This window comes from Lolium perenne, chromosome 7 (assembly GCF_019359855.2).
Source record: "Lolium perenne isolate Kyuss_39 chromosome 7, Kyuss_2.0, whole genome shotgun sequence".
In the NCBI taxonomy this organism is placed as follows: domain Eukaryota; kingdom Viridiplantae; phylum Streptophyta; class Magnoliopsida; order Poales; family Poaceae; genus Lolium; species Lolium perenne.
In genome coordinates this window covers 148,622,747-148,636,169 of record NC_067250.2, presented here as the reverse complement: position 1 = coordinate 148,636,169, position 13,423 = coordinate 148,622,747, and the positions used below count along the sequence as shown (strand labels likewise).

At 44.0% G+C, this 13,423-nt stretch overlaps 2 protein-coding genes across 2 annotated transcripts; both read left to right on the top strand.

Annotated features, from left to right (window-relative positions):
• The first annotated feature begins 2,710 nt into the window (after positions 1 to 2,710).
• On the top strand, positions 2,711 to 7,077 carry LOC127300860 (uncharacterized). Its single transcript, XM_051331056.2, has 7 exons — positions 2,711 to 2,958; positions 3,338 to 3,406; positions 3,489 to 3,550; positions 3,653 to 3,742; positions 3,819 to 3,940; positions 5,408 to 5,459; positions 6,624 to 7,077. The coding sequence occupies exons 2-7, from the start codon at positions 3,340 to 3,342 to the stop codon at positions 6,819 to 6,821; spliced, it is 591 nt and encodes a 196-aa protein (XP_051187016.1). The 5' UTR covers positions 2,711 to 2,958; positions 3,338 to 3,339; the 3' UTR covers positions 6,822 to 7,077.
• A 1,165-nt stretch (positions 7,078 to 8,242) lies between these two features.
• Positions 8,243 to 12,433, top strand: LOC127300859 (pentatricopeptide repeat-containing protein At1g19720). The gene is made up of 3 exons (XM_051331055.2): positions 8,243 to 11,071; positions 11,148 to 11,359; positions 11,889 to 12,433. Exon 1 carries the CDS (start codon positions 8,255 to 8,257, stop codon positions 10,877 to 10,879), a length of 2,625 nt encoding a protein of 874 aa, XP_051187015.1. The 5' UTR covers positions 8,243 to 8,254; the 3' UTR covers positions 10,880 to 11,071; positions 11,148 to 11,359; positions 11,889 to 12,433.
• The last annotated feature ends 990 nt before the right edge of the window (positions 12,434 to 13,423 follow it).

Genomic DNA, 13,423 nt, shown 5'->3' with positions numbered 1-13,423 from the left:
TCCATCAACCCTAAGACCCAATCGGAGGGCATTGCCGAGGAGTACCCTCGACAATTGGAGCCGACCGTGGGGACCCTGTTGGCACAAGATCCGTCATCGGCAGATCCAACCATGTCGTCGATAGTTTCGTCAACGTCTTCGTCATCACCAACCTTGGGAAGTCCGATCCGATTCGGCTCTTATGAGTTCACCCCGCACAGCGACTCCTCTCGCCCAACCTTTTTGACGCCTTCGTCATCACCACCCTCATGGCAGCAGAGATTTTTTTGGAACGGGCTGAAACCCATCACGCTGACGGCATTTCTACGTTGCTTGAACTAATTCGAATTGGCTTCGTAGGCCTTGACGATTTTGACGAACAAACTACGCCGCATGCGATACCTCCTATGGAATAGATGGGGCGGATAGGTAGGTACCACGGTGATGTGGGCATTACCCTTCGGGTAACTGTTATTACCCTATCCTCTACGGCCCAACTGGAGGCCCATGAAGACATCCGATGGCAAAGTGGGCCACTACGGCGGTGCCGAAGAGGATTCCTTGAAGGATAAGACGAAGAGGAACCGAACAAGGAAAGTTTAGATCTAGGGCTTTTGTAACCTAGTCGTACCCAGACAGATCTCTTGAGACCTGGCCCCCTATATAAGGGCCAGGAGAGGGGTTGCCGAGGGACACAATCAATTTTAGCAACTTTAGCCATCAAAAGTCTAGAGCTAGGGTTTCATAGCACTTAGCCTCTCGACGAGATCACAGCCGAAACCTTCAGCACCCCATTGTAACCCGTTATTTTCATAATCAAGATCAGACAGGCAGGACGTAAGGGTTTTACCTCATCGAGGGCCCCGAACCTGGGTAAATCGCTCTCCCCGCTTGTCTGCTAACCGATGTCTCGTGTCAGCCTACAGGATTCCATCAACCCTAAGCCCCAATCGGAGGGCATTGCCGAGGAGTACCCTCGACACACGGCGAAGTAGTCCTCCATCAGCTGCTCGTGGTCGAGGAGGCGATTCTGCTGGATGTGGTTCCGGCCCATCACCGACTCGCGCCTCCGATTTTGCTGGTGGCCTCCATCTCGTCGTCCTGGAGCAGCTCGTCGAGGTCGGAATCCGACAGATCGACATCGACGAACTCGTCGCCCGAGCTCATCCTCGATTCGGACGGCGCGGTGGTGGCGGGGGAGGCACCCAGAGTTGGGCGGAGGAACAGCGGGAGGGGTGCTGGGCGACCTGCGCTAGCTCTGGGATGCGGGGCTCGGGCGAATTAGGCGGTGCGACGTCGGCAGAGTGTGGTGGCGGCGCGGGGAGGGAGAGAGCGAGCAGTTGTGTCAGTTGAAATTTCAGCGCGCCCTAGATATGGATCGAGCGTTCGGTTCGCTCGAGCGACCCCTACAAATACATGCCGATTTGGGTTTTCGGTCTCGGCCCGATTTTTTTTCCGGTTTTGGCCCTTTTACGGTAACTGATCGACGCAATTTGTCAGCCAGAACCCTTACACTGGCGGTTATTTTTCGGTTTTGGCCCTTTTACGGGCTATGCTAGAGATGCTCTAATACTGATACATTTTTCATCTTCATACAAAGCTACCATCTCCTCTACCTTAATCATGCTGTCAATTACTTCAATTCCTGCCAACCCTTTCCCTTTTTCATTAATAGAATATATGATGTCCCTTATTCCATAGCCATAACATTCAATCATGGCTAAAATGTTAAGAAGTGTGATATCAGATTGGGACACATTTCTTTCCAAATTATCTTCACCATGCATATGCGTATTAAATCTGATGTTCCAAATATTATCATCTAGCCTACAAGAGTACATAGAACTATGTTGGTTCAGTTTGCTATTTAAGAAATAAACTACATTGGTACAATAAATATGAAAAAGTCAGGTTGAGTGGGCAGTGCTAAAAAAAATCTCAAATAAACCTATTTAGTGCTACATTTACGACCATTTTCATCCTATTTAGGTTTAATAGGCCGTGATACTAATAATCCCTCTCATTGTTTACTAGCTGGCAGATCTGAATCTAACAAACACGAGTTGAAAGCTTCAGATAAAAAAGGAAACTTACTCGACACCTCCCAATGAGGTAGCCCATCGGTGGCTGCTCTTCGCCGGCGTCGAGGTCACCGCCCGAGCAAACGCTGAAACAACCCTCGCCTCCAACGATGGCATCGCCTCCAATGACGGCTCCGAATCTGTGAGGTCGCTGTAGTTCACGCCACCGCCCGCGGCAGAGAGATTTGGAACTCCGGCGCCGATCTTCGGAGATGCGCCGCCTCTCTCCGTGCCGGCACCGCTGGGAGTCGCCGCCGCCATCGCCAAGGCTGGACAGAAAAGCGAGGTGGGTGGGGACTAACGCGCTCGCGGGGGAATGACTGAAACCCCTAGCACCCGTTTGTAACGACATGTGCGTCGACAAGTGGGTGGGACCCATGCGCCGTCAACGCCCTTTAACGCCAGCCATCAAACAGTTGCGCAGGCTTGGCAAAAATCGTGTCAATTCGCGTTCAGAAACAGTTTAGTGCTATTTGAGAAAACCTCGTTAAAATCTAGTAGGTTTTATTTTACGCAACATAAAGTGCTATCAAAATGAAGATTTATCTGCGAAAGTGGTGGTTTTATGCTAACAATCCGTGGTGTGCTTGCTTGGTGGGCTAATCTGGGCCTTTGGAGGAAAGGAAAGGTTAGGATGATTTGGAGTCGGTTCCAAACTCCCCCTCTGCTTGGGGAATCCGAACCGGACCCATCCCCTACCTCCCTCCTCCTCTTCTTCCCCTCCTGACCTATCTCCTGCTCACGGCCTCCAATCCGCCGCCGCCGTACTTCACCGTCGCCGACGACGCCTCTACCGCGCGCCGTCCCCGTCTCCGTCGTCGCTCCCGTTCTACCTCACCGCTCCACCCGGCCCGTGCCGTCTCCACCCCGTCCGCACTCTTGGACGCTGGTTTCCGAGGTACGAGCCCATAGTCCTACTCCTACAGCGACTTCTCAAATCCAAACTAGTCAATAAGCCTCTACAAATCCTGGGTGTGCCGGTTCTCACCCGGCACGCGCCGCCCCTGCCTGCGGTCGGCGCTAGGCCTAGGGATTTTGCACAACCAATTCTAGGGCAACGGGGTCCCTATCTCAGATTGGGTTTGCGGTCCCTTGTCGATCAGCGCGTTCTTGTGTCTCGTTAGCAACTGATCTTAGGCTACGGACTGTTGTGTTCTATATCTCTGTTGTGTCGTTTGTACGCCTCACTTAGTTTCGTCCTCCCCAGATTGGCATGAAAACATTTTGGGATCGATCGATTGGGTCTTTCACTAATTTCTGCAATTTGGCTCCTTCAGATATGGAATCAGTGCCGCTCAACGCTGAAGCTATTGCTTTTACTGAGAAAAAGATGGACATGACTCTGGGTAAGCTTCTTTATTTTGTTCGGTGACTCTAGTTCATATCTAGAGTTAGTTTCCTCATGGCCTGTTATGCTGTTTTATACAGAGGATATCATTAAGATGTCAAAGAAGAAAAATCCTGCAGGCAAGAAAGCCCCTAGACAGCCGGTAGGCATTCTAATTTCTCGAAGCGCCCCTGCTTCCTTACATTGGTTATTAAAGCACTGCCAAGTTTTGATACTTACCTTACACCTTCTATAATTATTACAGATTAAAAAGCGCCCTTTCCAGAATGGTAACGGTAACCAAGGGAATGCCAAGGTTCAGCGGTTTATCGAGTCTAGATCATCTATTAGACAAGTATGCTGTGCCACTCTTAGTCACTGCTTCGTAGATTGCTTCGTGTTTGGTTTTCTAATCTGATTTCGTTTCTTAGGGTATTCTTGCACAAAGGAGGTCGAACCTTGACGGAAATCAGTTCCAGATCACAAAGCAGGCTGCAAAGAAGGCCGCCGCAATGCCAGTACGTGGCAGGGCTGACAGATGGAACAAGCAAAGGTATCAACCAGTCACTACAGTGTTATCTTTGTCTTTGTATAGTCATCACTCTAATTATCTACCTGAACAAAAAAAAAATTGTGAACAGGTAAAGATGGTTCTTAATTATTGAGAAGGTTTACTGCATTCAAGGATCCATTAAATACTTTGACTCGAGCACCTTTGAATCGATTGGCTGAGAATGGTTATGCTGCTGTTGTTTTCATCGAACCCGCCTTAATTTTGCTGCTATCAGTGTTCAGTTTGGTTCATATGGAAGTCTAAACATCAACCAAGTTTGTTGTATTGTGGCACAAGGCCTACTTTTTGGTTCAACTGCATGAAACACATGAAGATTAGGAGTTGCAGTAAACCAAGCAGATCATACTGAATTGCATGGTTATATATGGTCCTTAAACTCTACAAAGCTACAGATCACTTTTATTCCGGTTGTGATTATCAAAATTTGTGAAGCTGCTGGAGCACCTTGGATATACATCTGGTGTTGCTTGACACAATAAGGCAGTTAATGATGTAACTTTAGCATTTGGAGAGTTGCTATTTTTGGAGGTCAACGCTAGTTGTTTGGGATGCGTACCTTGCTCTCATATATGTTGACTTCTTGGTAGTAACTATATATGATAAATTCTAGACCACACTGCCCACTGGACAACCCAGATTCTGTGCATGAGTTGTGGATCCCAGAGTCAAAGTGGTTTTGACCACTAGCTATGGTGCAGATGATATTTATTTGTTTTCATGAAAACATTGTGAATGTAGGTTAGTGTGGTCACAGGCAAACTTGTGGTATACTGCATCTCAGGAAATTTTCTGCTGCTGTTGTCACGTGCTTAGTTGGTTGTACCAATAGTGGTGTGCATTGTTTCCAGCATCCTTACCTTGGATTTCAATCAGCAAGTGCTCTATATTTTCCCTTGGTTTACTGGTTCTCGGCAACGATGTTACCAACAACTGGGCCATATAATATCATGGTATCTTGTGACTTTTCTTGTTAAGAATCAATCCCAGTATTCTGTGCTGTATGGTGTGGCTACCATCACAGGGTCAACTGGTGGAATCACTATTCACGATCCCTTGTTAAAATTATGAGCTTATTGGTTCCCCAAGCAGTAATTGTGTCAATTGGAAAATTGCTGGATCATCTGCATTCAAATCTGGTGGATTTAACAGCATGAGATGTTGAGGGCCTTATGGATAAAGAGGATTTATTACATATGCAGTGTTTGGTCAGATGTAGTCATCACTTTACTGTTTGTGTTTGAATTTGTTCGAAGACATGGTATGTGCACCTAATTTAAAAATTAAAGAAAATTCTTAGTTTGGAGGGGTATGGTAAGCATGCTTTATTTTACCATGAAGAAAAGACTGTTAAAGCAATCTGCCTTTTGGTCCTCTGTTGCACATTATTGTTTGTACTTTGGGTAACTCCTGCACATGTGAGTCACTAATGCTTTCTTCTGGATGCAGTGCCCCATCTACCTCAATACAAAGGAGGCCTGTAAGTGATCAGAACAGCAAGGTACAAGTTAATTTAAAGTTTAAGTAGAGTACCAATAGAAACACCGATCATTGTTTTTTATTGTATTTGAGGATAAGATTTTTAGTTTTGTTGTTAGTATCTACTAATATGTCAACCTTGTTTATCAATTAAGTTCACCGGCTTGAGTTATTGTACCTTATATGAATTCCATCTTATTTGGGAGCACTGTTTGTAGCTTAGCTAGTAGCTAATGTAGCATTCTAGGTATTCAGTGTGTGAACCATCTATATTGTTTCATGCTGCAAGATACAGTGTGCTAAGAGAAAATGTTATTTTAAAAGATACTTTTGATACCAGGATTCTAGTCATGTTCAAAATAGAGTTTCTGAATAGGCCATGCTGGTCTCGATCAGCAAGCCACTATTATCAGTATCGCTTGGTGTTAGATGTATTTTATATTCCACATGTATTGAGAGAAGGTTAAGTACTTGCTAGATATCAAACCCCAAAGGTTCGTCTCACCGTGCATGAGGTTTGTACATATGCTTGCTAGAAATGTGGTCACTGATGGTGACGGAGTTGCATAAGGCATATCGTACGAGTGTGCCATTTCTGCTGTCATCTACTCACTCCGTCCCTAAAAAAGCTGCTCAACTTTATCTAGATACGGACGTACATATACATATTTTAGTTATTGAGAGAAAGTTAAGTACTTACTAGATATCAAACCCCAAAGGTTCGTCTCACCGTGCATGAGGTTTGTACATATGCCTGCTAGAAATGTGGTCACGGATGGTGACGGAGTTGCATAAGGCATATCGTACGAGTGTGCCATTTCTGCTGTCATCTGAATATACTCCATCCCCAAAAAAGCTGCTCAACTACGTACATATACATATTTTAGTTATAGACACATCTGTATCTAGAAAAAGTTGAGCAGCTTTTTTTTAAGGCCGGAGGGAGTATTTTGTTTCTGATATTCAGTGTCCTATTTTTTATGAATATTCACTATAGTTTTTCATGTTTTTTTGCAATACTTCCCCAGCAACAAACATGGAAACATGCATTAGCAAAGTATTTTCGTGGGTTCATTGTTGCCAAGTTGCATGATACATGAAAACCTACCTAATTTTTTTTTTGTTCACCTATTAGCTCGGTAGCATATAATTTATAAGTTATTTATGTGTTTAAATCTATTTGTAGGGCAAGGAGATGCAGAACGAGCAGCCAAGGACAATGGATGCACTCTTTGCACAGATGAAGCAGCAGCGGATGAGGATCATGCCACCTCAGCAATCAAGTGCTACCCATGGCCATCAATTTAACCAGCAGCGACGGGTTCAGCAGCAGCGACGAGGCAGAGGAGGATATGGTGCCCGCAATGGTGGTGGTAACCGATGAGCCCAACATCCATATGCAACATGAATGCCCTTTCTCTTCATTGATGTTCCTTGGAAGGGAGAAGAGACCCCCTGGAATTCATATATGGCTTCGTCTTGCTTGTTTTATTTCTGTTCTCAGTGAGTCACAAACAGAACCTTAACTGAAGTTTATAATTATATCCAGAGTTTTTTAGTTGCTTGTTGCTGTTTCCGCATGTATAATGGTCGATGATGAATGTACTTATATTGTTTGCTAGACATTTGTTTTCCTATCATATACCACATATGGAAATTTATAGGTTGCTGATGTAGCAGTGCCGGCACTAGATATCTGGTCAGATGGACGTAACTGATTGTTTTGGTTGGTAACTATCGTTTCCTGCGGAGTGTAATTAAAACAGGTGCAAGGATGCGACTCCAGTTCTTCGGGGCGCTGATGGATGAAGGCAATCGATGAACTAGTATAGTGCAGGTAGTGGTGAACCTGAAGGGATTACATCGGACATGACAAGTGTACAAAGAAGTGTATTTACGACAAAACTCTTTAGGGTACAAAAAGTATGAACCGAAATTAACAATCCTAAGGCTGCTCATAGTGGGGAGTAACTTAGACTAGTAACATATGCCATGTTACTAGTCTAGGTTATTACCTTCATAGTGGATAGTAACTTATATGTGGTGTCATGCATTGTGTCATTTATTATGTTGTAGACTCATTTTGCCTTGGAGTGTGTGATGTTATGGTAACATAGCTAGTTACCACCTCACTTTCTTTCTTCATTTATTCGCATGCCATGTCACCAAAATGCCTTGAGATGTGTGATGTTACTAGCTATGTTACTCCCACTATGAGCAGTCTAAACTGAAGTTAACACGAAGCAAGTACTAGTATTGTATTAATACTTACACACATTAATCTAAAAAAATACTTACACACATTAAGTGCACATGAAACATTAGAAGCTAGTAAAAAATTGAAATGAAACACCAACAAGTCTACAAACTGAAGTTAATACTTAAGTTGTATTTATTAGTTAATTGATAACCATATTTAAAAGGATTTTTAGTGAGAATTTCAGAAATTAGCTCCTGACCAAATTTAAACTTTAATTGTTGGGTGAGCCACTGCTACCTCCACCACTAAGTCTCGGTATTTTCACCATTGTATGGCGTTTCAACGCTGCAGTGATCAGATCATCAGAATCAATTTATGGTTAGATGGTTAGGAGGACAGTGAAACTCTTAATCCATCTGAATTCAAACCGCAGGTTTGATACGTTGGTGTTTATAATTATATGAAGATGATGTTTGGTTTCGAGGAAGATTTTTGAACTATAATACTCGCGTAGGTGTAAAAATGGCGGCCAAAGATATTATGCGGGTAAAGCGGGTTACGTACAGAAAAAAAAAATGCGGAGAAGAGGAAAAAGACAGAAGAGCCGAGAGGATAACATGCAAAACCCAAACAAAGCTTGCCAGGAACCTCTCCTTCTCCTTCCCATGGAGCTCGTCCTCCCTCCCTTCCCTTCCCTCCTCATCAAATCTCACCACCTCCCACCGCAGCTGCCCTCTCGGCCCCGCCATGGCCGCCACCAAGAACCCATCATGGCACTCGCCCAAGCTCCGCCCTTCACACTTTCGCTTCAAGAAACGGGGAGCGCCCATATCCCCCACCGCGCCCGGCCCTTCCAAGAGCCAAGGCCCCACCAGCCCAGCTCTTCCGCTCGCAGGGAGCCCCGGTTTGTCTCGGAGACCAAGCTCATTTCGTTTCATTCCTCCGCGGGGCGTCTGGGCGACGCTCGCACAGTGTTCGACGGAATGAGCCACAGGGACCTGCTCACCTGGTCGGCCATGATCGGTGCGTACGCCACCAGGGGCATGTTCGACGAGGTCCTTGCGCTTTCGGTGAGCATGATCAGGGAAGGGGTGCTCCCTGACAGGTTCTTGATCACTCGGATTTTACAGGCATGTGCGTACGCCGAGGACCTGGAGCTTGGGAGCGCACTGCATTCCATGGCTATCCGGAGAGGGTTTATGGGGAGTGTGAAGGATGCACCTGTCGGGAACTCGGTGCTGGTGATGTATGTCAAATGTGGAGAACTGGGGCGTGCACGTGGGGTGTTTGAGAAGATGAGGCGCCGGGACCTGGGCACATGGAACTCCATGATTTTTGGGTGTTGCCGGTCTTGCGAGTGGGAGGAAGCCCGAAGGCTTCTCGAGGATATGAGGCATCAAGGCACAGAGCCGGGGGTTGTCACATGGAATACATTGATTTCCAGCTATGCTAGGTCTGGGGATCTTGATGTGGCTGTGGAACTGCTGGAACAGATGGAAGAGTCTGGGGTAGAACCAGACGTTGTCACATGGACTAGCCTTGTGTCAGGTTTCGTTCATAGCGATAGAGGGGATGAGGCACTGCACTGTTTTATACGGATGCGTCTTGCTGGAGTGGAACCAAATGGCATGACAATTGCATGTGCTATATCAGCTTGTGCGAGTTTGAAGCTATTAGGCCAGGGAAGTGAGCTCCATTGCTACGCTATTAAGATTGGGAGTGTAAACAACGTGCTCTCAGGAAACTCCTTGGTTGACATGTATGCTAAATGTGGAGAAATAGTAGCAGCATCTAGAATATTTAGCGAGATACCGGAGAAGGATATCTTCTCCTGGAATTCAATGGTTGCAGGGTATGCACAAGCGGGATACTGTGGCAAAGCGTATGAACTCTTTTGCAAGATGGAGGATTATGGGATCCGGCGCAATGTGATAACCTGGAATACAATGATATCAGGATATATACGGAACGGGGACGACGAGAGAGCTTTTGAACTATTCCAGACCATGGAAGGTTATGGAATTAAAAGGGACACAGCTTCCTGGAACATACTCATTGCTGGTTCAGTGCATAATGGATACTTTGATAGAGCCTTAACAATATTTCGGCAGATGCAATCAGCTGGGATGAAGCCGGACTACATTACAATCCTAAGCATCATCCCCGCATTCGCAAATCTGGTTGCGGCTTGGAAAGTACGGGAGATCCATGCCTGCATTTTTCACCACAACTTGGAAATGGATGGCAAAATTGCAAATGCACTTATTAATGCCTATTCAAAATCTGGTGATCTTGCAGCTGCCTGTTCTGTATTTGATAGGCACCCCTCAAGGAACATTATTTCATGGAATTCTATCATTGTTGCACATTTGATCCACGGTTCTCCAACTCAAGTATTGGATCACTTCTTTGAAATGAAGCAACACGGTGTCCTGCCAGATCATACAACTTTGACAGCTGTTATCAAAGCGTACGGTATGGAGGGTATGGTATCTGAAGGGAGAGAAATATTTCTCAATATGGATAAAGTCTATAATGTAACTCCAGATTTAGATCATTATGCAGCAATGGTGGAGCTTCTTGGACGGTCTGGGAGACTGCAAGAAGCATATGAAATTATTGATGGGATGCCACTCACACCCAATTTTACAGTGTGGGATGCATTACTAACCTCAGCGATAATACATGGAAATGTAAGGCTGGCACAACTGGCGGCTACAGAAATGTCAGTGATTGAACCCAATGATCCTAGAATCCAAATGGTGCTTTCTAATCTGCAGGATCTAGCTGGAAAATCTTTTGATGTGCCAAAGGTGACGGTACACAACAAGGGAAGGATGTTGGATGAGGTTGAGAGTTGTTCAGTAGAAATTAGAAATATGGTCTATTTCTTCTCAACTGGTGATAATGTTGCCTCAGAGCATCTAGTAGCTGAATTAAAGTTGATGATGATTCATATGGGACTCTCTATGTCTGACATTGGTAATGGAACTCTAGAAGTCGAAGAAGAAATGGAAGAAGTTGTGGGATTCCATTGCGAGAAACTAGCAATAGCTCTTGCCATTTCTGATTCCCCTTGCTTCAGAAGCATAAGGATAATCAAAACTGCAAGGATGTGTAACCATTGTCACACCTTTGCTAAGTTAGTTTCAGAGAAATATGGGCGTCAGATACTGATCAAGGATCCTAGGTGTTTGCACAAGTTTGAGAATGGGAATTGCTCTTGTGAAGATTATTGGTGAATTCAATGGGTATAAGTCAGCTGGGCCCAAGAGGCTGCAGGTGGCTAGACTGAGAGTTCTAGGTACAAGAATAGAGACAGCTAACTTCATGAACAGGGATTGTTCATAATGTTTTAGATCACACACCCTAGCAGCTACACCTGTCTTTGAATTTAATAGACACTAAATTTCTCTTCGACCGTTGGTATAAAGGTAGGTGTTCGTTGCAACCTTGTTTTTCACATATCCTTCTACGCTTGTTCTGACACAGTTCCTGGTTATTGTACAGTTCACACTTGGTGGTTAGCCTTTCCAGGAATTCTATCTTTTATTGTTCTGGTATCATAAAAGCAAAGCCAGATGATACACACTCCCAGCATTACTGACTTCATTGTGGACGAAATGGTACAGCAGATCACTGCAAGTGGTTGCTCAAGACCATCATTTTTGGACACATTCTGGCATATGCGTATGATTAAAGGTGTTCATAGATAATCTTCAGTAAGTTGACTATACCAAGCACTCTTTCTGTTTCAGTATATAGGACATATACTGTGTCCAGACTCGTTTCAGTATATAAAGTGCGTATCCAAGTTTAATAATCCTTTCTTTTTGTTCTCTTTATATGTTTTATTTATTTTCAGTGTTTAATTTATTTCTCACTTATAATAGAGGACATTCTTATCCCCATGTACGTACTCAATATATGCCTTATAGAAGAGAAAGAGGGAGTACCCATAGTATGCTGGAGCATTGGTATAATCAGGTCATGGCATTCATAAATTTGAGTGGAGTTGATAAGAACCTCAATTTCACTCATATGAAATCGATATTGAAGCAGTGAACTGTAAATGGTTTTTGATATCCATGTGGAAGTTGCAAGAAATTTAGAAGTCTCAGGAAAGGAAACAGCTTGCCATGTTCAAGCTAAATATTAGCTATTTTGGTTTCTAAACTCTTCCAATACCAGATACGCTCCCCTCTTCTCCCCTTTCTGTGCGAAATATTAATTGTATATCTTTGTTTGCAGGCTTGGACGCATTAATGGGGCAATATCACCTTCTTGAGTGTATCGAAGATCCTTCTTGTAGTCTTCATTTGGCCCCACTGCCGGAGATAGAAACAACCTGCAAAGGTTTGCTTAGTACCATACCATAAGCCTTAGTGACACAGAATTAGTTAGGCTACATTAGTTGATCCATTTAATACAAAATCAATACTTATGTTGCCCCTTATTTCTCTCTTCCTGTGATGACACAGTTCAGTACAAATTATTTTTGAGTATATCATGCCAAACTGACCTACTAAATTCAAGCCAAAGAATGTACACACGTATGTAGCAATCTTTGTAAATTATAAAAGGGATGCAGAATGCACTTGGTGACACAGAAAGTAGAACTGAGGGTTCTGTATAAGTTCTTGCATAACATGTGTTCCATGGAATCATGTGGTGCTTTTTTTATGTTGCTTTTGATTCGAGCTATACTGTATGACCCTTGTGTTGTATGAATGATCAGAGTGCTAACTTGGTCTCTAGCACAGAACCATGTCCCTTTATAAAAGGTGAATTGGCTATGATTATCTCTTCCTGAATGATGTGAATCCTGTTTCTTTTCAATTTTCACTTTCTCCAATGTATTATTCCGTTTTGACTTTGTATTTCGCAAAGTTTCCCTATTTTTCTGCGTGGCAGGAGTCCTTATGCTGTATGTTCATTTCCTTTTGGCTTGATTGTGACTACAATTTCATTTTGTTTATTTAGCATAATAATGAAATACATTTGTATATATTAATTTTTTCCTTTTGGCTTGATCGTGACCGCTATTTCATTTTGTTTATTTAGCATAATAATGACATTGAAAGGATCGTATGCCGCACCTAGAGGGGGGGTGAATAGGTGCTAACCAATTTTTAGTTCTTTTTCAATTTAGGCTTGACACAAAAAGTAAATTCTCTAGATATGCAACTAAGTGAATTTACCTATATGACAAGGCTAACAACTAAGCAAGATATATCTAAGCAATATAGAGATAGAATAGGATAGAGGTAACCGAGAGTGGAGCACGCGATGACACGGAGATGATTTCCGTAGTTCCCTTCCTTTGCAAGAAGGTACGTCTACGTTTGGAGGAGTGTGGTTGCTACGAAAGCCAAACCAACAGCCACGAAGGCTTCACTCAGATCTCCGGTGAGCAACGCCACGAAGGCCTAACCCACTTCCACTAAGAGATTTCCTCGAGGAGGAAACCGGGCCTTTACAAGGTTCTTGGGGCACACATCCACAACCAAATTGGAGGCTCCCAAATCTGTTACAACACAACAATCAACAACAATACATCAACACAAATCAACTAGGGAACCAAATAGGAACACTAGCATGAGATCCCTCAAACAAGAGAGGGGGAAATGAAGAACGCTTCGGTGAGGATGTAGATCGGTGTCTTCTCCTTCGAATCCCCAAAGATCAAGAGCTTTGGTTGGGGGAGGAAGGAGATCTTGCAAATCTTGTGTTCTTGAGGTGGCTCTAATGGTGGTGAAGCTTGGCAGATTTTTCTTGCAATGATT

Bases quoted from the DNA above. Each gene is read 5' to 3' on its own strand.
- LOC127300859 (XM_051331055.2), top strand. From the start codon at position 8,255: ATGCAAAACCCAAACAAAGCTTGCCAGGAACCTCTCCTTCTCCTTCCC.
- LOC127300860 (XM_051331056.2), top strand. From the start codon at position 3,340: ATGGAATCAGTGCCGCTCAACGCTGAAGCTATTGCTTTTACTGAGAAA. The intron at 3,551-3,652 runs GTAGGCATTCTA...TAATTATTACAG, and splicing joins AGAAAGCCCCTAGACAGCCG to ATTAAAAAGCGCCCTTTCCA. The intron at 5,460-6,623 runs GTACAAGTTAAT...ATCTATTTGTAG, and splicing joins TAAGTGATCAGAACAGCAAG to GGCAAGGAGATGCAGAACGA.